Source organism: Urocitellus parryii, chromosome 6 (assembly GCF_045843805.1).
Source record: "Urocitellus parryii isolate mUroPar1 chromosome 6, mUroPar1.hap1, whole genome shotgun sequence".
NCBI classification, from domain to species: domain Eukaryota; kingdom Metazoa; phylum Chordata; class Mammalia; order Rodentia; family Sciuridae; genus Urocitellus; species Urocitellus parryii.
In genome coordinates this window covers 90,840,771-90,861,251 of record NC_135536.1, presented here as the reverse complement: position 1 = coordinate 90,861,251, position 20,481 = coordinate 90,840,771, and the positions used below count along the sequence as shown (strand labels likewise).

Genomic DNA, 20,481 nt, shown 5'->3' with positions numbered 1-20,481 from the left:
TTTACCAGTTCATCAGTTCTTACAACAGCCTATAAGGTAGTATTTACAGTTGAGAAAACAAGTTTAGCAACTGTGACTTGGCCAAAATTCTTGAACTTTTCTAGAAATGCAATGTCAGGGATGGGGATATAACTCAGTTGGTAGAGTGCTTGCCTCGCATGCACAAGGCCCTGAGTTCAATCCACAGTACCACAAAGAAAATAAGAAATCTTATAGTTCAGAATTCAAATCCTTCACAGATCAATTCTATATAAGACCTCCCTGCCCCTCACATAATTAAATCTTAAAATAACCTTATTAGTTGTCTACTCTTCCCACATTCACACCTTAGATATTTAAAATTCCAACTCCAGAGGCCTATACACTCCTAGCCATACAGTGGCTCCTAGGATGTGCCTGTCCTTCCTAACTATTCATAAGCTATCCTGGAGACATGTGACTTTGGGTACACTAACTCTGCTGAGACTCCAAATGTACTCTGAATACTGCTGAGGGTCAGTCAGGTTCATTAAGTGTTCTGGAGGGGGCTGGGGGTATAGCTCAGTTGGTACAGTGCTTGCCTCACATGCACAAATCCCTGGGTCCAATTCCTACCCAACACTACCAAAAAAAAGTCTTCTGGAAGGAGGGATCGCTTTAATTCCATATTCTCCATCATAAGTTCCCTACAACAAAAACTATATATAAATACACTTGATCCAAGATGACAAAACTGCAAAAAAAAAGTCTTTATTGCAATAAGTTAATCCTGTAAATATGCCTGAAAAAGTACATATCAGTTGGTCAGAGCAATAAGAGCCTCCACAACGTTTCCCATGTGTTCCCGCAAGCTCCTCTCTGCTGCTGCTCGAGAAATCTCCATCTCTGTCATCTGCAGGAAAAGGATAAATTACGTGTTGACTAGGTCTTCCCAGAGACATCAATGTGCCATTAAACTTGACTCCACTTATTTCAGGAAACAACCCAAATTAAGCAGAACCTCCCCTGCCCATACACTAGTTTGGCATTACTACTCACTATCAACTCCAGATCTTCTTTCTTGATAGTGACCTTTGCCAGTTCTTTCTCCCTGAAAATATTCATGTACATTAGTCCTCATTCTCTACCTCAACCATAAACTCCTAGGAACCCAGGTTGTAAACCCTCTATCTGCAGGAACTGGTGAAGAGAGTTGAAAAGACGGCACAAAGGCTTAACTGTGGTTTTATTTTTGTTGGGGGCATAAGTAGCAACTGGTAAGAATGGCTTCGCACTTAAGACTTACCGTTCTTGTTTGGCTTTCTGCTCCCGAGACCTTCTATCTCCGATCACGGACATAGCCTATAGGAAAGCATAGAGGATAGGAACCGCTCAGCACAACCGCCACAAGGCTATACATGTTTTTCTTCCACGAAGAAGTGCTGCCAGGTGCTGTTTAATTCAATTCTGTGCACCTGAGGGAGGCCCAATTTCTATCAAGTTCTTTTGAGCAAACGGAGGACTTCCTAGGTGAGTTGCCAATTAATCCAGGTCCCTATGCATGCTAGCAAAGCACTCTATCAACGAGCTATATTCCCAGCTGGAACGCAGGCTTCTACCTACAGGGGTCCCTCTGCTCAAACCACCCGGACACACTCCCGGTCAACCTTACCGTCTCCAGATTGGAACTCTGGATCTCCTTCTCCTCCGCATAGTCGGTGACCCGCTCCAGGTCCGCCGCACCACTGTCATGCTTCCGTGGCTTCTCGGGGGGCCGTTCGGGGCCGCTGGTCTCGGTTTCCAACTCCAGTTCCACGTCCCCCTCGGTCGCCATGTTGATCTCACCGCACCGCCGCGGAGCCCGGCTTCATGATAACATCCGGTGACCGCAACTTCCGCCCAGCCAAGGGGCGGGTCCTACGCTGGACCACACCCTCTTCATAACCCCAGTTCTAGAAGCTTCAGCGAGGAAAGGAATTCGTCTCACAGACTTCCTTTCGGGTTTGTACAGTATTTCCGGCAAGGCTTTCTTTTAGACCTAATCTGTCACCACTCCAGGCCACCCCGGTTGACATCCTTCCCTCTTCATTATCTAGGAATAATCCCCCCACTGCACACCAGGAACTGTGTCCAACCAGGATGGAAGATGTCTAATCCTAACCCTATTAAGGATGCTAATCCCCAGGAAGCTACTCCCTAATCTAGGTAAAACAGTCTGAGTGGCCTTAGGTGTGAGGCCCTGAGAAGAAAGCACCTTCACAAGGGCATTTCTATTTACCACTTTCTGGAGATTTGTGTTCTTTTCCTGATGTCCCCATTGGTCTTTGGACTAGGCGACCAGCCCCAGCAAAGCAACAGTCCAATGGGCTGAAGTCCGAAGAAGCTGCTACTTTCTCATCTACTCTCCATCTGGTGGACCTAGGCCTAATCCCTGGGACAAAGATGGTGGGTGCAAAGTCCACCATAGGTCCCAGCACCTCCGTGGGCCTAGCACAGCAGCACAGTGGAGTCATAGTGAAAACCCCCTTCTGTCAGGTGAGAGGGTGAATGGGCTCATAGGCTTGATTTTTATTTATTTTCTTTGGTACCAAGGATTGAACTCAGGGGCACTTAACCCAGTCCTTTCTTTATTTTTGAGACACAAAGTTGCTCAGGGTCTAAACTGCTGAATCCTTGATCTTGTGATCTCCTGTGATCCTCCTGCCGCAGTCTCTCAGACTGTTGGGATTATAGGAATGCACCACCACCACACCCAATATGGGCACGTAGGCTTGAAAACTCCCTTAAGCAAGGACTATCTGAAAAATTGAAAGCATAGGATGGCTGAAGCTGGGTTGGAAAACCTGTAGAAGCCAATAAAGATAGACATTCTTTTCTTCTCTATAATCTCTATTCTTTGCCTCAGTAATTGGCAAACCTTTTTTCCCATGTTCTCAGCCCCAGTTGTTTTAGGTCTAGGGAAAGGTCAGTAGCTTAAGCCTGCACACAAGCTCTGTGATGAAAGCCTTACTGGTGGTCATTGGAAGACAATCCTAAATAGCTCAGAATCAAATTGAGAATTCCTATGCAAAAGGAAGGGAAGGGAAATTTTTGGATTTCAACCTCATGGGTTAATTCACATACACATTTATGTTTGCCTTTCCTCAGCAAATCACCTTGTTGCCCTGTATCTGGTCTATCCCCAGATGTCCTGCTGTGGCACTGTTCCTTGTACCAGCGGCTGCCACTCTAGGAGGCCCTCTCTCACAGAGTCTACTTGTAGCCGCCTGTTCTACATCCTCCTTCATGTAGGGGCCTCAGCAGTTTGCTGCCTCCTGCTGTCAAGGACAGTGGTGGAAAGGGTCTGGGGTGAGGCACATGGGGTAAGTGGAAGGTGGTAGGTTGCAAGGTGGGAAGATATGAGAAATGCTGAAATAGACAAAATTTGGATTGGAGGCAGGGAGCAAAGCAGTGGAGATACCAGTGAGAACTAGGTACCTAGCTTGAATTGATTTGCGGTGCTATTTCTCACACTCCTTTCAGATCCAGATGCCCTCGGGGTTGTGTTCCCACCTGTTTGGTCATTCTGCCTGTCCAGTGCTCAGTGGCTCTGGGGCTGTGTATCGAATATGTGCAGGAACTGCCACCTTCCACCTGCTACAGGCTGTGCTACTGGTCCACCTCCACTCCCCTACCAGCCCACGGGCGCAGCTGCATAACAGGTTTGTGTGTACTTTTTGGGCAGGGAGGGGACAGAAGAGGAAAGTAGATACAAGGTGGGTAAAGGAAATTCCTGGATGAATAACACTGTAAAAATAGAAAAACCAGGTTTAAGTCCCTGCTTCCACTGTTCTTGCTGTGTGACCATAAGCCAGATACTTATCCTCTTTTGAGTCTCTCATGTGGAGATAACAACGAGGGTACTGTATGCAAACCATTTGTAAAGTATAAAACATTGCCTAGATGTTATTAGGTGACTTTGAATTCAAATTTAAAGGGCAGTGGGCCTGTTCCCTCCCTTCCTTTACTTATACTTTCCATATTTTTGCTTTATTTCCCATTAGGCACTATTCACTCTCCTTTATTTTTTCTAAGTCTGGTTTTCTCTCTCCCTCCTAACCAGCTTCTGGTTCCTCAAGGTGCTGTTCCTGTTAGGTCTCTGTGCTGCTGCCTTCTGCATCCCTGATGAGCATCTCCTCCCAGGTATACCATCTCACACCCCAATCAGCAATAGGCTAAAGGCTAACATGAAGAGTGGGTAGGAAGAGAAGCAGTGATATATATGACCAGCTACATTCTCTCACTGGTGTCCATCTTGCAGCCTGGCATTATATTGGCATCTGTGGAGGCTTCACATTCATCCTACTACAGTTGGTGCTTATTACAGCCTTTGCCCACTCCTGGAACAAGAACTGGTATGGGGGCACATAACCCTAAAGGCTCTTTCTGGAAAGGCTGTCTGGCATTACTGAATTCCAAAAGGCTGAGCAAACTATTAGGGGAGGGCAAGTGGATGGGGGAGGGGCAAAAGAAGACAGCAGAGAGGGGAGACACAAATCAAACCACATGTATGAAAATGTAAAAATGAATCCCGTTAATTTGTACAATTAACATGCATTAATTTTTTTTTTCTTTTTTGCAGTACTGAGGATCTAGCCCAGGGTTGCTCTACCACTGAGCTACACCCACAACCCTTTCTGATTGTGTCTTGTTAAGACACCCAGGCTAGCCTGGAAGTTACAACCTTCCTGCCTCAGCCTCCCAAGTAGGGGGAGAGGGGTAGTTGGGATTACAGGCATGAACAACTTAAAATACACTAGTCCTAACAATAAAAGGCTGGGTAAAGGACATAACAGATCACTGGGCTTCCCAATAAGCAGTATCAAAAACTCAAGAATGTCCTGGTGCAGTAGTATACACCTGGGCAGACTGAGCAGGAACATCACAAATTCAAAAGCCAGCCTCAGCAATTTAGCAAGGTACTAAGCAACTCAGTAAGATCCTGACTCAAAAAATGAAAAGGATTGGGGATGTGGTTCAGTGGTTGAGTGTCCTTGGATTCAATCCCCAGTACAAAAAAATAAATTTAACTAAAGAGTGTGATGACTCTGGATGGGATGAGTAATCACACCAGTCTTCTGCAAGAAGGGGAAAAGTAATGGGTAAAAACAAAAGTTGGAGCTCTAAACCATTGCCCACCTCCCCCTCCTTAGGCAGACAGGTGCAGCCCAAGACTGCAGCTGGTTCCTAGCTGTGCTGCTGACTACCCTAGGATTCTACAGCATGGCGGGGTTGGGAGCTATGCTCCTATTCCAACACTACACACACCCAGCTGGTTGCCTTCTTAACAAGATGCTGCTTAGTATGCACCTTTGCTTCTGTGGCCTCCTCTCCTTCCTCTCCATCGCTCCTTGCATCCGCCTCAGTGGGTATATGCCCTACAACATTCCAGATTTGGGGGCAGGGTGGCATGTTCTTCCAGTATTCTACCAAATTCCTTAGCCTTCCTAAAAGATTCCTAAAAGGAATCTCCTTCCCTCCAGTTATGGGAGAAAGAAGTGGATGTGGGGGTAGGAGTTAAGAAAATTACAATCCTGTAGACTAATGCAATATCTATTCTCCTCAGAGCAACCCCGCTCTGGCCTTCTACAAGCCTCTATCATCAGCTGCTATATCATGTATCTGACCTTCTCTGCACTGTCCAGCCGTCCTCCAGAGAGAGGTAAGGTCCTGTAGACCAGGACAACCAGTGCTTAAAACTTTTTTTGCTCCTGCCAAATACCACCTCTTTGTTCTTAACACCTTTCTCTTCTGTTACCCTTCTTCAGTAATCCTTCAAGGACAGAATCTCACCCTGTGCCTGCCTGGCCTGAATAAAATGGAACCCCCAATATCAGATACCTCACTAGCAGTGTTGAGCGCTGGCATTATGTATGCTTGTGTGCTTTTTGCTTGGTGCGTAAAGGTGTGAAGGGGAAAAAATGATCAGAGGGAGAATGCCCAGGACAAGGGAAGAGAGTCAGGAGAATGTCTAGAACCATGGTTTATTTAAACTTTATAGCAAGGCTAGAATGAGAAAAGCTCCCCATGAACAGGGACAGTTTCTAAGAATAGCACTGTCAGATGATCTTTATGAGATGAAGGGGGTGGGGTGGGGGGTGACTTGAGAATTTAAAAGTATGTGCAGATTTTAAGATTTTAGGGCCCTCACACAGATTCCTAAATTCGTTGAAAAGCAGTTCAGGGACCACAGCACCCTCATGAGGGTTACCAGCAGATTAGTTGGCAGTAATGTCCCCAAACAATCCCTTCTATTTGGACCAGCTTGAGAACTCTCTTATTTCTCAGCAATGAGGCTTCCTACCTGGCTGAGGTATTTGGGCCCTTGTGGATCATCAAGGTTTACAGCTATGAGTTCCAGGTGAGGCTCAAGAGCTCAGTATCCCCATCATCCCTCCCCCAAAACACACAGACAGACACATCCTACCAACCTCTACCCAGAATGCTCAGATTCTAGCTGCTGTTACCTTTTATTGAGTACCCAAAATGTGCTAAGCACTGTGCTAGATACTTTACATACATATCTCATTTAATTTAATCCTCACAACAACCCTGTGAGGTAGGTATTTGCTCCATTTTACAAATGGAGAAACTGAGGCACAAAAGATTAAACATCTTACCAAAGTTTGCATAGCCATTTAATATGCCAGAGCTATAATTTGAACCCAGATATGCCTCCATTTCTTACACTAGACCAATTTTTCAAAGGGAAATTTCCTAGATTAACACCCTCATTCATTCCAAAACATGCTGCCTTTTGTTTTCCAGAAACCCTCACTCTGTTTCTGCTGCCCAGAAACAGTGGAGCCAGGGGATGGTGAGTGTCAAGTGAGGAATCCTAATAAATGATAGAAATCAAAGAGCCCTACAGAACCTTCCTTAAGTAGCTGGGGGAAGAGGGAAGAGGTATTCCAGCAGCACTGCTTGCCAGCAGCTCTTCCTTCTCTGCAGGGCAAACAGATGGGGCAACCCGGCCAACTGACCAAGAGACCCCTCAAGCACCACCGCAAGCCCAGCATCTTTCCTACAGCTATTCTGCCTTCCACTTCGTCTTCTTCCTTGCTTCACTCTACGTCATGGTTACCCTTACCAACTGGTTCAGGTAGGATGGAGATGGGCTGGAGATACTCTCCTGAAAACCTAGCTATTTTAAGGAAAGGACAATTCAAGGCCATTCCAAAGGTTCTGAGGAGACATACATAGGTCTTCCATGATCTGAGGGGAGGTAGATCTAAAGGCTAGGGCCCTGAATATCTTTAACAACAGTCTTTGGTTCCACAGCTATGAGGGAGCAGAACTGGAAAAGACCTTCACCAAGGGTAGCTGGGCCACATTCTGGGTCAAGGTTGCCTCATGCTGGGCCTGTGTACTACTCTATTTGGGCCTGCTACTGGCACCACTCTGTTGGACCCCAACCCAGGACCCCAGGCCCCGGCTTACCTTCAGGAAACACTACCATATGGCATCAGTATTACCAGATAACAGCCTCCAGTCTAAGTCCTTTTAACAAAAAGGGATTCCCTTCAGATTATATCTCTAGTCTTGGCTCAGGGGAGCTGACCAGTCCAGCTCAGTACCCTCAGGATCACAAATGGAGTTACTGACCTCTAGGCTTAAGTTAATACTATGTCAGAATTGGAAGAAGTGTTCATACACACCCTAATGCCCTGGGCAGAGTTTCTGACTCACTAGAGCTACCGTTATGTCTTCACACCAGTTCAAGATCCTAACTCCCAAATCAGCAGCTGCAGGAACCACTGCTAATCCCAGCAGACAGTGCGGCACCAGCCCTTTCCTGGTTCCTGAGCTTGGGGTGGGGGTGGGAGTGGGGGTACAGAGACCAACAAGGACTGAAGACTTGGATCTGCCCTTGGAGATAAAAAGAAAAATAAGCAGTTCAACCCTGGGCACAGGAGTACAAGAAGCCCAGAACATACCAGGGCCAAGAAAGAAAGGAGCACAAAGGCTACCCCAGGTTTTAACCCTGATCGTGAGGTCAAGGGAAGAAGACAAAAACCACCCTCATTCCACGAGGAATGACAGAACAGAAGAGAATGTGAACACTTGAGAGCAGCTGACTACGGGAAGTCGGTAAGCAGCAGGATTTTTTTGGCCAACTTTCAAGCAGTCGAACAAACTGAGGAAGAATGAGGAAGAGAGGCATAAACTTAGGTCTTGGAATCTTCCCACTTAGGCCCTTAACTCCATCCTTGGGATGGTGTTCAAGGTCTGGGTGGGGAACAAAACAACAACAAAAAAATTTTTAATTAAAAATCACAGAAAAGAAGTCTCTATAGTTTTTAGAGGATTTCTCTACCATATAACCGGAATACTTGTCTAGTTGTCATAGTAAAATAAAGGCTTCTTCTGTGATATTTTACTTATTGAATCTACATATCCACAATTCTTAAAAGAGCTCTCCCTTTTTGGTGGGAAAGGGCAGTCATTCCTCCATCCCCATATCCCCCCAAATCCCCAGTCAAACCAGGCGCTCAAGGAATTACAAAGCTACTTTTAATACTTTGGGTGTGCCCCACAGGAATAAAAAACACTGGGAAGGGGTAACCCCCTCACCCCCAGGAGTGGCCCAGGGGGAGAGAAGCTACCTGAGGGTAAGGAAGCACAAAAGGGACCCGCTGCAGACTCAGGGCAAAGGGAATGCCATCGGTGCTGGGACCTGTGAGCACTACAGGAGGAAACGCGAGCATGGTGGGACTGGCTCCAGGCACACAGGCGAAGGGCAAGAGGGTTGGACACGAAGCCACAAAGCTACTTGGGTTCCTCCTTCTTCTCGTTTGCCTTTTTCTGCTTCTGCTGCATGATCTCCGAGTCCCTGGGGGTAGAGATGATGGGGCACTGGGAGGTACCAGAGGGCAAAAAGGACAAGATGCAGGGGATGAAGGGCACAAAGGATAAGATGGAATTGGATGGGACAAAGTTCAGCATGTGGCTGCTGTATTCCCACCCTAGGAGAACAAGAGAAATAGAGCTGAGGCTCAAAAGGCAATCAGTCTCCATCTGGCTGTTGCCCAAAGGGTCAGAAGTCTGGCCACACAGGCCCAAGGTGCTCTATTCTGTGCTGAGTACCACACCCAGCAACACCAGTGAGAAAGTTGGGAAAAGGGAGGAGAAACTAACAGCAAGGAGGGACAAAACTGTCATAACCACAACTGTGCTTGAAATGTGAAGCTCCCTGCCCTTGCCCTTAAGGTCACCCAGGGGCACTCAAAAAATGAGACTTAGGAAAGTCTTCTACCCCAGTCCCTTCCTGCAAGGCTGTGAACTAACAATTTGGAGGGTGGGGAGGAAATAAAACCCTAGAGGAAGCAATAACGCTCTGCCTCTCACGCCTAGTCCAGATTCAAGTCCTAAGGTAGCTCTTTTTCCTGATATAACCCGTTTCCCCCAGGTCTCCCCTATCCCCTCCCCTCCCTGGGGCTACCTCTGCTTGCGGGCGGCAGCCGAAAGCCCGTCATCTCGGCGCTTTCCCTTAACCGAGTCGCTCTGCTTTTTCATATTCTTCTGGCGGGCGAGCTCACGCTGGTTACCGCCTAAGGAAAGAAGGTAAAAAGTGAGACGCCGGGACTGTTCTGGACACACACTCTTTGCCTCCATCCCGGGCAAGAAGGATCCAACACTGCATCCCCGGACCTCGGCACCGACCCATTTCGGGGCCTCGGCTGCTGGGGGATGGGGAAGGAAGGTGCCACGGGGCAGGTCAAACTGCAGGGAGTGAGGACGGTCAGTCCGAGGAGCCTGCGGGAGGCGTGTTTTGAGTTTTGAGGGTGGCGTAGGGGCCCACACGGATGGTGGGTTTGGGTCCGTGGGGGATGGGCTGGTGTCAGGAGTAGGAGGCTCCGGGGCCTATCACGCCAACATAAGGCTTCACAGACAGCGGAAGGTCAGGGAGGGCCGATTCCTAACGAAAGGGCGGAGGGGTGGTCTCGAGAAGTGGCGGTGGGCAAAGGGTTCGATTCCGGGCTCCAAGCCTGAGAGCAGCTAAAGAACGCTCCCGGAGAAGGGCCTCGCTGGGCAGCTCAGGGGAAGTCAAGGCCGACGATTCTGCCGACAAGTATAGAACGAACGGAAATAAAAGGGCAAAAGGAAAGGGGCTCGGTGCTCACGGGTCATGGCGACGGCAGCGGCTCGGCCTGCCTCCGTTGCGTCCCCTCGTTCTGTCCGACGTTGCAGGCCCCGCCCCCTTCTCGCAACGTAACCAAGTCGTCCCTTTCCTCCCCGCCCCTTCACGCCCTGACGCCGACTCCCATTGGGCAGGAAAAAACACGTGGAGCCCAGGCCACGCGCGAGCCGGGGCGGATAAGAAGCGGAGGTCCGCAGGCGGAGCGCGCAGCGTGGGGCGGGGTTTCCCGGGCGAAGCGCTGGACCGGGCACGGAGAAACTAGGCCGGGTCACGTGGGTAGGGTGGGGGTGGAGGGGTGCGGCTGGCGATGTGGCGCTCCCGCGAGCCAGAGCACGTGACCGGACAAAGTGACCTAATGCGGGGACAGTTTGAGGTAATGACAAACTTGCGGTGAAGGAATGTTAAGAAACGAAGGGAAGGGCGGGGTTTCGTGGAGTCTAGGTGGTTCGTCTAGCTCTGAGGTATCAGGGTTCTGCAACTGAACTTGGTCCTGTTACTGAGGACATTTTTCCTCCCCCCCGGTCACTTATTTGTACATTTGGGTTCACCGCGCTAGAAGAACACATAACAAAACACAATTGGGAAATCCCATCCCAACCACATTTATCCCCCTCCTAAAAACCTGCAGGGTAGAAAACCTCAGCCACATCCATTATGTTCTAAAACTTTGGTCCTGCTTATTTTACCACAGAATTTTTTTTTCCAATGCTGGGAATTGAATACTGGGCTCCTGTGTTCACACGTTGTACCACAGAGTTACACTTCCAGCTTACTGAAAGAAACTTTCAACGTGAAGATGAAGTATCTTGGAATTTCGGAAGACCCAAAATCACAAACTACAGTGTTGCATTAGGGGATACACAGACAGTATCCATATTTCCTCTGGTTTTTAAGACAGTTGATCAGAACTGGAAGCTAAAAGTAATCTCCTCATTCTTAGTTCCTACAAGACTCCTTACCACACCTGGAAAGTTCACTGGATAAAGGAAAAATGCTTAAGAACGTAGGAAAGGAGTGGTTGTAAACTTTGATTCTCCGCAACTAGCACCCACAGCAGAACTGAGTTGAAGCTAGAACTTTATACTGGCTTCCCCCTTACTATAGGACTGATGGGAGGCACGGTTAACCCTCAGTCAGTACCATCAATTTCTTTTATACCCAAGTATCACCTGACCTACTTTTTGTTATTAATATTTGTGTATTGATAAGTCTTTAATAAAGAATAAAAATGAAACTTCATATTCCTATAGTAAATTTTAAATGAATGTCACTTCCCAACAAAAGAAACTATATAACAAATGCAATAAAAATGAAATATATTATTTAGATCAAAATAATGTCATTGTCTAGGCTGGGGATATAGCTCAGTGGTAGAGTGCTTGCCTAGGTGTGAGGCACTGGGTTCGATCCTCAGCACCACATAAAAATTAAATAAAGATACTGTGTCCATCAATTATAAAAAACATTTTTTTAAAATGTCATTGTTAGGCTGGGGATGTGGCTCAAGCGGTAGCGCGCTCGCCTGGCATGCGTGCGTGCAGCGCGTTCAATCCTCAGCACCACATACAATCAAAGATGTTGTGTCCGCCAAGAACTAAAAAATAAATATTAAAAAAATTCTCTCTCACTCTCTCTTTAAAAAAAAAAAAGTCATTGTCAAACATTCTGAATCTGGAGCCTGCCTTTTTTTTTTTTTTTTTTAAAGACAAGATCTTGCTAAATTGCTGAGACCCACCTTGAACCTGCAACCTTCTGCCTCAGCTGCTGGGATTACTGATATGCACCATGCCCAGCTCCTCTTCCTTTTTCAGGTCCTTCTGCTCCTGTGGTAGCTAGTCTCTGAGATGACTCCCAGTGATCTCTTCCTTGTGATAGTCACACTCTTGTGTAGTATCCTCCCACCCTGAGGTGGTCTACATAACTGATAGAATATGTCGAAAGGAATGGTGTTTCAATTCCAATGCTAGATCATAAAAGATATTATGGCTTCTGCTCTACTCTTTCTCTTTAATCTCTGGTTCTCAGGACAGCCAGCTGACATGTCATGATGTTCTTCCCAGTGATGAAGAACTGAGGCCTCAAATCACTAGCTTTGTGGGGAGAAACTAAGGCCTCTTGCTGATATACACATGCACGAACTTGGAAGTGGATTCTCTAGCCCCAGGCAAACTTTAGATGGCTGCAACCTCATGTGAGGACCCCCATGTGCCAGAATCACCCAGTAGGCCTCTTCTGAGTTCCTAATCCACAAAAAATGTGGTATAATAAAATTTGGTAACCTTAAACACTAAGTTTTGTTATTTTTATGGAGCAATAGATAAATAACATGCCTTTCTATCCATGACTTAATCTACTCCCTCAAAGACCTCAGAGAAAGATTCAGACTTTGATTAAAAAGACCAGTCCACCACCACCCCCAGTCTCTATTTTTTCCCTTTTCTCAAACTATAGTAATAAGGGGTTACAACAAAAACGTGGAGGTGTTTCTCTTTTCCCCACTTTGCTCAAGCAATGGCTTTACCACACTCATGCCCAGTTCAGGGGCCTAGTTTTTGGCTACCTAAAAGAACATGGGGAGAAAGAAGGAAAAACTAAACTGTTTGAAATCTCTGCACTGTAGGGAGGCTAAACTGAAGGAATTATAGGAGACCCTGGAAAACTATAGGACACAGGTCTTGAAGGCAGAGATCTTAAAGCTTAGAAAAAAAGTTAGATGGGTTGGAATGACAGGAAAGAACCATTAGAGACATATACTCCAGAATGAGGTGAGAGCAAATACCTGCTTTTGAACTCAGTATCTGTGGAGCCTGGAGTGGTGGCAAACACCTGTGATCCTCTCTTAGGAGGCTGAGGCAGGAAAATAGCTTAGCTCAGGAGTTCAAGGCTAGTCTTAGCAACATAATAAAACTTCATCTTGGGGGCTGGAGTTGTGGCTCAGCAGTAGAGTGAGTGCTTGTCTAGCATGTGTGAGGCACTGGGTTTGATTCTTAGCACCACATATAAATAAATAAATAGAAGGTCCATCAACAACTAAAAAAAAAAATTTTTTTTAAAAGACTTCATCTCAGGGACTGGGGTTGTGGCTCAGTGGTAACGCGCTTGCCTAGCATGCATGAGCACTGGGTTCAATTCTCAGCACCACATACAAATAAATAAAATAAAGGTCCATGAACAACTAAAAAAATATTTTAAAAAAAGACTTCATCTCAATAATAAATAAATACCTAGGGTGACTCCCCACTATAGTGAAGGCCACAGCTGACATGTAGCAGAGCAACAAGTTACATGTAGATATGCCCAATTCCAGAGCCTGAACATAGATAGCAGTTCTCCCTAAAAAACAAGTCATCTCTTGCCTAATGACCAGAGAGTGGGCTTTGGGATGAAACCATCTTTGGCATCAGCACTGCCACTTATTATTTTTTTTTTTTTAGAGAGAGGAGAGAGGAGAGAGAGAGAATTTTTAATATTTATTTTTTAGTTCTCAGCGGACACAACATCTTTGTTGGTATGTGGTGCTGAGGATCGAACCCGGGCCACACGCATGCCAGGCCAGCGCGCTACCGCTTGAGCCACATCCCCAGCCCAGCACTGCCACTTATTAGCCATGAGAACTTGGATAAGTGACTTACCCTCTTTGTACCTCTATTTCTCCTGTGAAATAAGAATGTCTGACCTCCTTCAAGAGTTCCTGCCTGAGGAGAATCACAAGTTCAACACCAGCCTCAGCAATTTAGCAGGGCACTAGGCAACCTGGCAAGACTCTGTTTCAAAATAAAAAATAAAAAGGGCTGGTGATGTGACTCAGTGGATAAACCTCTGGTTTATCTGAGGTCATGAAAAACCAACAACAACAACAACAAAAACCCTGCCTGGTCATTTCAGAGTTATAGTGTGTAAGTGTGTAGGGAGTAGATATAATGTATCCACCCCACTCCCAGGAGAGAAGGAGACTGGAGATGGTTGCTTCTGAAGCAGCAAAATCCCCCAGGTTTGATCTGAGCAAAAGATGGTGTAGTTCCAGTCTGTTCTCACTAGACACTGAATCCTTGTATTGAGCAACTTTTGCTCATGAGATTTACCCATTCACCTGGTTTCTCAGAACTGTAGGGCTGTCGGCTACTCTTCCCACCCAATCTTTCCATCCTGCACCAACCTTCTCCCTTTATCCATAAGACCCTGCCCTATAAATCTCTGGCACATATCTAAATAGTCAGGCATGGTGGCACACAGCTGGAATCCCAGAAACTAGGGAGGCTGAGGCAGGAGGAATACAGGTTCAAGGCCAACCTCAGCAACTTAACCAGACTTTATGAAAATTAGTGGGATCCTGTCTCAAAATAAAAAATAAAAGGGCTAGAGATGGGCTCAGTGGTTAAGTGGTCCTGGATTCAATCTCTGTGCCAAAAAAAAAAAAAAAGGGTGGGGGGATGTCAGTAGTAAAGTGCCCAATACCAAATCCTCAGTACCAAATATAAATGAAGCCAGACTTTGTGGCAGTGATGCACACCTGTAATCTCAGCTACTTAGAAGGCTGAGGCAGGAGGATCATGAATTCAAGGCTAGCCTGGGCAACTTAGGAAAATCTTGTCTCAAAAAATAAAAATAAAAAGGGCTGGGGATATAGCTCAGTAGTAGAACAATACTGGCTTCAATCACCAATACCAATAAATAAAATAAAATAATATAATAAACTTAGTACAGGGTACAGAGTTAGAGAATAAATTAGAGATAATAAGTATAAGGAAGAAGAGAAAACTGGACTTGAAGGGTAAACCTACGGGTATCACCAGCAACAGTCTGACCACAACACATAAGAATGAACTATCTGGCTTCCCAGTCCAATTCCCCAGTCGCACCAAGCTGCATGGGTACCCTCACCCTCATTTGTAGAGAGAGACCACAGAACCAGCCCCATTGGGAAAAAGTACACCAGCTAGAGAGATGAGTTGAATAGTGTGGAATGAGGAAACAAGTCCTCTTTGGCACCTGCTGCCTCCTTGTCACTTTCAGCAGCTCAGATAGGTGAAAGAGTGGAATAGCCCTGTAACCACTTTTTTTTTTTTTTTTGGTGGGGGTGGGTGGGTGAGGAATGAACTACTCAAGAGCACTCAATCCACTGAGCCACACCCCCAACCCTATTTTGTATTTAATTTAGAGACAGGGTCCCACTGAGTTGCTTAGCACCTCACCACTGGTGAGGCTGGTTTTGAATTTACAATCCTCCTTTCTCAGCCTCACAAGCTGCTGAGCTTACAGATGTGTGCCACGGCACCTAGCCCAGGCTTTTCTTAACAATTCACTGCACCCTAGACTCTTTCATTTATTTCTTCCTCCTCCTCCTCCTCCTCCTCCTCCTCCTCCTCCTCCTCTTCTTCTTCTTCTTCTTCTTCTTCTTCTTTTTTACTAGAAACTGAACCCAGGGGTGTTTTACTTCTGAGCTACAACCCCAGAACTTTTTATTTTTTATTTTGAGACAGAGTCTGGTTAAGTTGAGGAGGGTCTCACTAAATTGTCGAGATTGGCTTCAAACTTGGCTATCCTTCTGCTTCAGTCTCCCAGGTTGCTGGGATTACAGGTATGTGCCACCACACCTGGCTCCAATATATTTTCAATCCTGTCAGAACCCAGCCTGGAGGCTGGGGGTGTAGTTCAATAATAGAGCAGTTACCCAGCATGCACAAGGCAAGGCATTCCACCCCCAGAGCCACAAATATATAATAAAAGAAAGAACCTAGCCTGGAGCCTCACCTTCAGTCTAATTTTTCCAGGAGGTATTATTAGAGATTCTTTCAACAAATATTTATTGTGCACCAACTATGTGCCAATTAGGTATTAGATATACAATGTTGAACAAAAAGTCTATCTCTGCACACTGGAACATATAGTAGAAAAGACTTAAATGCTTTCCCCCTTCTCTCTTCCTCTCTATCTTCCTTTCTTTCTTTGTTTAATCTCTGTGCATATGCAAATTGATTTGATAATTGCTTTAAAGTAAAAAAAAATAGATTCTATGCAAGGATGATATTCAAAATATTTCACAGGATGCACAGCATAATTACCCATTAAAAAACGGATGTGAATATAATTTGGTACTGGGAATTGAACCCAGTGGTGGGTTTTTGTTTGTTTTGTTTTGTTGTTTTGGCGGGAGGTTGAGACAAGGTCTTGCAGAGTTACTGAGGGTTTTGCAAAATTGCCATTCTCCTGCCTCAGCCTCAGAATTTCTGGGATTACAGGCATGTGCCACCTCTCTGGACCAGATCAGATTTCAGTGTAATTTAAAAGAAGACACTCTTTTTTCTTCTACATGTCCTAATATGAAGTAACTGAATAGTACTGATACTTTTATGAAGGGAGTAGACTCCGCAGACCTTAATTTGTGAGTATGTGTGTCTGTGTATGTGTGTTTGTGACACTAGGAATTTAACCCAGTGGCCCTTATCCATTGAGCCTCATCCCCAGCCTCTTCCATTTTTTATTTTGAGACAGGATCTTGCTAAGTTGCTTAGGGCCTCACTAAATTGCTGAGGCTGGCCTGGAACTTATGATCTTCCTGCCTCCTGAATCACTGGAATTATAGGTGTGCACTGTAGTGCTTGGCCATGTCTCTTGTTTTTATCTTTTTCAGACCCAGATTCTTTGACATAATAGGAAATGGCAATCAATAGTATTTGTCCTTACATCTCACAAATTGTCCAAGATGGAGGGTCTGAGTCTTAGGTTCAGTGGTTAATATCCCAAGACAGGGATCCAATGGGTGAGATGCCTACCCTTGTGGGGGGGAGGGAAGTATGAGGCAAGACTTAATAACATTAGTCCCCACCATAATACCATAAGACCAGAATTATTTTATTAGTATGGGAGAGAGAGTCACAAGCTATCAGTGGGCTGTGTGTGAACCAATGCACATAGTAGCATCCTGAGGGGATAAATCTGGTACTGGGAACTCCCCCTGGCACCCCCCACAGGTATTGACCACCTGATGCAGGTGAACTTCCCCCACAAATTCTGCCAAAGATCCCACACATCACCTGAGATGGGTGTCACCTGCCAAGATGCCACTCAACCTGCTGACTGCAAGATATCATGAAGCAAGACTCCGCCCTTGAAACCTTATCCCTGCCTTTGATGTACCCCCTTAAATAAACCACCTGAGCCATTTTGTTCTTTGTCTAGTTCCAGAACCCATGTGAACCAAATCTATCAGGATCTTTGCTTTCTATAAATATTTCTGAGTATTTGTGTTTGTTATTTACTAATTATTTAGAATTGTAAATCTTAGAGTGGCTTGGATTATCCTGGGTAGGAAGAAGAAGCCCTTAATGAGATGCTGGCCATTGTCCTCCCATAGGAGAGAAATAGGTTTTATTTAAAAAAAAAGGGGGGGGGTGGAATTTGTTTTCCAAAGAGGAGGAAATTAGATAAAATATGTATATAACATCAAGTAAGACAAGATAGCTATGGGCTGGGATGGTGACAACAGAAATAGCAAAAATATATTTCTTTTGGCAGGTTCAAACTATATTTGGCAATTCTGTGAAAGACTGTATGAGGAGTGGATAAAGACATTCTAGCAAAACTTCCTCTCTCCTCCATCATCAGAGATTTTGAGATGGTTCCAAAATAACTTCATCAGCATATAAACATGCTATTTCTCCCGAATTAAAACCTTTTCTTTTGGGGGGACTGGGGGAGTTACCAGGGATTGAACTCAGGGGCACTTGACCACTAATCCACATCCCCAGCCCTATTTTATATTTTATTTGGAGACAGGGTCTCACTAAGTTGCTTAGTGTCTTACTAAATTGCTGAAGCTGGCTTTGAACTTGTGATCCTCCTGCCTCCTCCTCTCAAGCGGCTGGGATTGTAGGCATCTACTATTCTCTTTACTCCAATCAAGCTTTCATCCACCATTTTACCAAAAGTGCTCTTGTTAAGTTTAATAATTAACTCACATTTTCGTTTTGTTTGCTTTTTGGTACTGGAGATTGGACCCAGGGGCACTTAACCACTGAGGCATATCCCCTGCCCTTTTTACTGGTTTGAGACAGAGTATCCCTAAATTGCTTAGGGCTTTGCTATATTTATTATGTTTATTTCTAGTGTTTCTTTCTGTTCTAAAATGCAAGCTTTCTCAAGTCAAGAATCTGTTCAGTGATGTATTATAAGTCTCTACTACAATGCTTGGTATAGAGTAAGTGCTCAATAAATAAGTGTTGAATGAATGAATATTAATACCTACACTAAAAGTTATCATAAGGATTAAATAACAAAGTCCTGTGCTGTGGACCATGCCTATAATCCCAGTGACTCAGGAGGCTGAGGCAGGAGGATCGAAAATTCAAAGCCAGGCTCAGCAATTTAGTGGGGCCCTAAGCATCTCAATGAGACCCTGTCTCTAAATAAAATACAAAACAGGGGGGGGGGGATGTGGCTCAGTGTTTAAGTGCCCTGTGTTCAATATATGGTACCAAAAACAAAACACAAAGTCCTGACACATAATGATCACCGAATAAATGTTAGATCCCTATCTTCCTTCCTTCTGCAAAGATCTTCCCCTGTTACCCGTTCTTCTGAAAAAAAATTTTTTTTTTGAGATTGGTTTTTCTCACTATGTTGCTTAGGCTGGTCTTGAACTCCTGGGTTCAAATAATCCTTCTACTTCAATCTTAGTAATGGATCTATAAGGCATATACCACTATGTTCAGTTTCTCCCCAATTTTTCATCATTCTAGTTTCTCTTTTGAGTTTAAAATGGAGGAAAATCTTACAACAGGTCACAGATGAATAAATGGGCTAAGTAACTGAACAGACACTTCTCAGAAGAAGATATACAATAAATCAACAAATATATGAAAAAAATGTTCAACTTCTCTAGTAATTAGAGAAATGCAAATCAAAATTACTCTAAGGGGCTGGGGATATAGCTTAGTTAGTACAGTGCCTGCCTTACATGCACAAGGTCCTGGGTTCAATCCTCAGCAAAAAGAAACAAACACACACACACACACACACGTACACACACAATAAAATAAAATAAACTACTCTAAGATTTCATCTCACTCCAATCAGTATGGCAATTATCAAGAATACCAGCAGAGCCAGGCATGGTGGTGCATGCCTGTAATCCCAGCCGCTCAGGAGGCTGAGACAGAAGGTTTATGAGTTAGTTGAAAGCCAGCCTCATCAGAGGCAAGGTGCTAAGCAGCTCAGTGGGACCTTGTCTCTAAATTGGGATGTGGCTCAGTGGTCAAGTGCTCTTGAGTTCAAAACCTGATACAAAAAAAAAAAAAAAAAAAAAAGAAAAAGAAAGAAAGAAAGAAAAGAAAAGAAAAAAAGAATATAAGCAATAAGCAATAATAAGTGTTGGTAAGGATGCAGGAAAAAAGGTACAGTCATACATTGCTGGTGGCACTGCAAATTGGTGAAACCAATCTGAAAAGCAGTATGGAGATACCTTAGAAAATCTGGAATGGAACCACCATTTGACTAAGCTATCTCACTCCTTGGTCTATACCCAAAGGACTTAAATCAGCATACTACAGTGACACAGCCACATCAATGTTCATAGAAGCTCAACTCACAATAGCTAAACTGTGGAATCAACCTAGATGCCCTTCAACAGATGAATGGATAAAGAAACTGTGGTAGATATACTCAATGGAATATTACTCAGCATTAAAAGAGAATAACTATGGCATTTTCAGGTAAATGGATGGAGTTGTAGAATATTAAGCTAAGTGAAGTAAGCCAGTTCCAAAAAAACAAAGGCCAAATGTTCTTTCTGATAAGTAGAAGCTGATCCATAATGTGTAGGGCATGGGGAGAATGGAGGAACTTTGGATTGGACAGAGGAGAGTAAGGGGAGCGGAGAGGTTATGGGATCAAGAAAGATGGTGGAATGAGGTGGACATCATTATCCTAGGTACATATATAACTGCACATATGGTGGATGCAACATTGTATACAATCAGAGAAATAAAAGTTTTGCTTCATTTGTGTACAATGAATTGAAATGCACTCTGCTGTCATGTATAACTAATTAGAACAAATAAAAAAAATTTTTAATAAAAAAGGGTCACAGATGTCATTTGAGAAGAAAAAGCAGCCTAGGAGATTAGTTTTACTTATACCACAATGTTTGTCAAATTAGCAAATTGTCCGCAGAGAAGCAGAGAGGCCTGATGGGTAGGTAAATGTTTTTGTGGTTGGAGTTGGTAGTTTATTGCACAAATTTAAAGATCAACTTTATTGAGGTATAATTTACATACACTATACATGGGTTACTCTACCACTGCTATGTCCTAGCCCTTTTAATTTTATATTTTGAGACAGGGTCT

At 44.7% G+C, this 20,481-nt stretch overlaps 3 protein-coding genes across 6 annotated transcripts; 1 reads left to right on the top strand and 2 right to left on the bottom strand.

Moving 5' to 3' along the window:
• Window positions 1-713: 713 nt before the first annotated feature.
• Hypk (huntingtin interacting protein K) lies at window positions 714-1,886 on the bottom strand. Of its 2 annotated transcripts, XM_026389994.2 has the most exons (4): window positions 1,631-1,886; window positions 1,265-1,320; window positions 1,018-1,069; window positions 714-871 (listed from the first exon to the last, which is right to left on the bottom strand). In XM_026389994.2, exons 1-4 carry the CDS (start codon window positions 1,790-1,792, stop codon window positions 776-778), a joined length of 366 nt encoding a protein of 121 aa, XP_026245779.1. In that variant the 5' UTR covers window positions 1,793-1,886; the 3' UTR covers window positions 714-775. The 2 variants fall into 2 exon arrangements, with proteins under 2 accessions (XP_026245779.1, XP_077656472.1); XM_077800346.1 differs by lacking the exons at window positions 714-871; window positions 1,265-1,320 and having other exon boundaries at window positions 1,010-1,069; window positions 1,631-1,823.
• A 236-nt stretch (window positions 1,887-2,122) lies between these two features.
• Window positions 2,123-8,386, top strand: Serinc4 (serine incorporator 4). Of its 2 annotated transcripts, XM_026390006.2 has the most exons (12): window positions 2,123-2,493; window positions 3,144-3,320; window positions 3,481-3,659; window positions 4,061-4,140; window positions 4,259-4,352; window positions 5,151-5,362; window positions 5,564-5,659; window positions 5,766-5,892; window positions 6,286-6,358; window positions 6,766-6,814; window positions 6,949-7,099; window positions 7,279-8,386. In XM_026390006.2, the coding sequence occupies exons 1-12, from the start codon at window positions 2,401-2,403 to the stop codon at window positions 7,502-7,504; spliced, it is 1,557 nt and encodes a 518-aa protein (XP_026245791.1). In that variant the 5' UTR covers window positions 2,123-2,400; the 3' UTR covers window positions 7,505-8,386. The 2 variants fall into 2 exon arrangements, with proteins under 2 accessions (XP_026245791.1, XP_077656473.1); XM_077800347.1 differs by lacking the exons at window positions 2,123-2,493; window positions 3,144-3,320; window positions 3,481-3,659; window positions 5,151-5,362 and having other exon boundaries at window positions 4,138-4,352.
• Window positions 8,387-8,489: 103 nt separating this feature from the next.
• Window positions 8,490-10,230, bottom strand: Serf2 (small EDRK-rich factor 2). 2 transcript variants are annotated; one of them, XM_026389971.2, is made up of 3 exons: window positions 10,122-10,230; window positions 9,440-9,548; window positions 8,490-8,853 (listed from the first exon to the last, which is right to left on the bottom strand). In XM_026389971.2, exons 1-3 carry the CDS (start codon window positions 10,126-10,128, stop codon window positions 8,568-8,570), a joined length of 402 nt encoding a protein of 133 aa, XP_026245756.1. In that variant the 5' UTR covers window positions 10,129-10,230; the 3' UTR covers window positions 8,490-8,567. The 2 variants fall into 2 exon arrangements, with proteins under 2 accessions (XP_026245756.1, XP_026245765.1); XM_026389980.2 differs by having other exon boundaries at window positions 8,675-8,830.
• Window positions 10,231-20,481: the final 10,251 nt, after the last annotated feature.

Excerpts from the sequence above, each read along its gene's own strand:
- Hypk (XM_026389994.2), bottom strand. The coding sequence starts at position 1,792 with ATGGCGACCGAGGGGGACGTGGAACTGGAGTTGGAAACCGAGACCAGC. Across the intron at positions 1,321-1,630 it reads AGAGTTCCAATCTGGAGACG|GCTATGTCCGTGATCGGAGA; the intron begins GTAAGGTTGACC and ends GCTTTCCTATAG. Across the intron at positions 872-1,017 it reads AAGAAGATCTGGAGTTGATA|ATGACAGAGATGGAGATTTC; the intron begins GTGAGTAGTAAT and ends CTTTTCCTGCAG.
- Serinc4 (XM_026390006.2), top strand. The coding sequence starts at position 2,401 with ATGGTGGGTGCAAAGTCCACCATAGGTCCCAGCACCTCCGTGGGCCTA. Across the intron at positions 4,141-4,258 it reads TGATGAGCATCTCCTCCCAG|CCTGGCATTATATTGGCATC; the intron begins GTATACCATCTC and ends TCCATCTTGCAG. Across the intron at positions 7,100-7,278 it reads ACCCTTACCAACTGGTTCAG|CTATGAGGGAGCAGAACTGG; the intron begins GTAGGATGGAGA and ends TTGGTTCCACAG.
- Serf2 (XM_026389971.2), bottom strand. Across the intron at positions 8,854-9,439 it reads GCTGCCGCCCGCAAGCAGAG|TGCCCCATCATCTCTACCCC; the intron begins GTAGCCCCAGGG and ends GGTACCTCCCAG.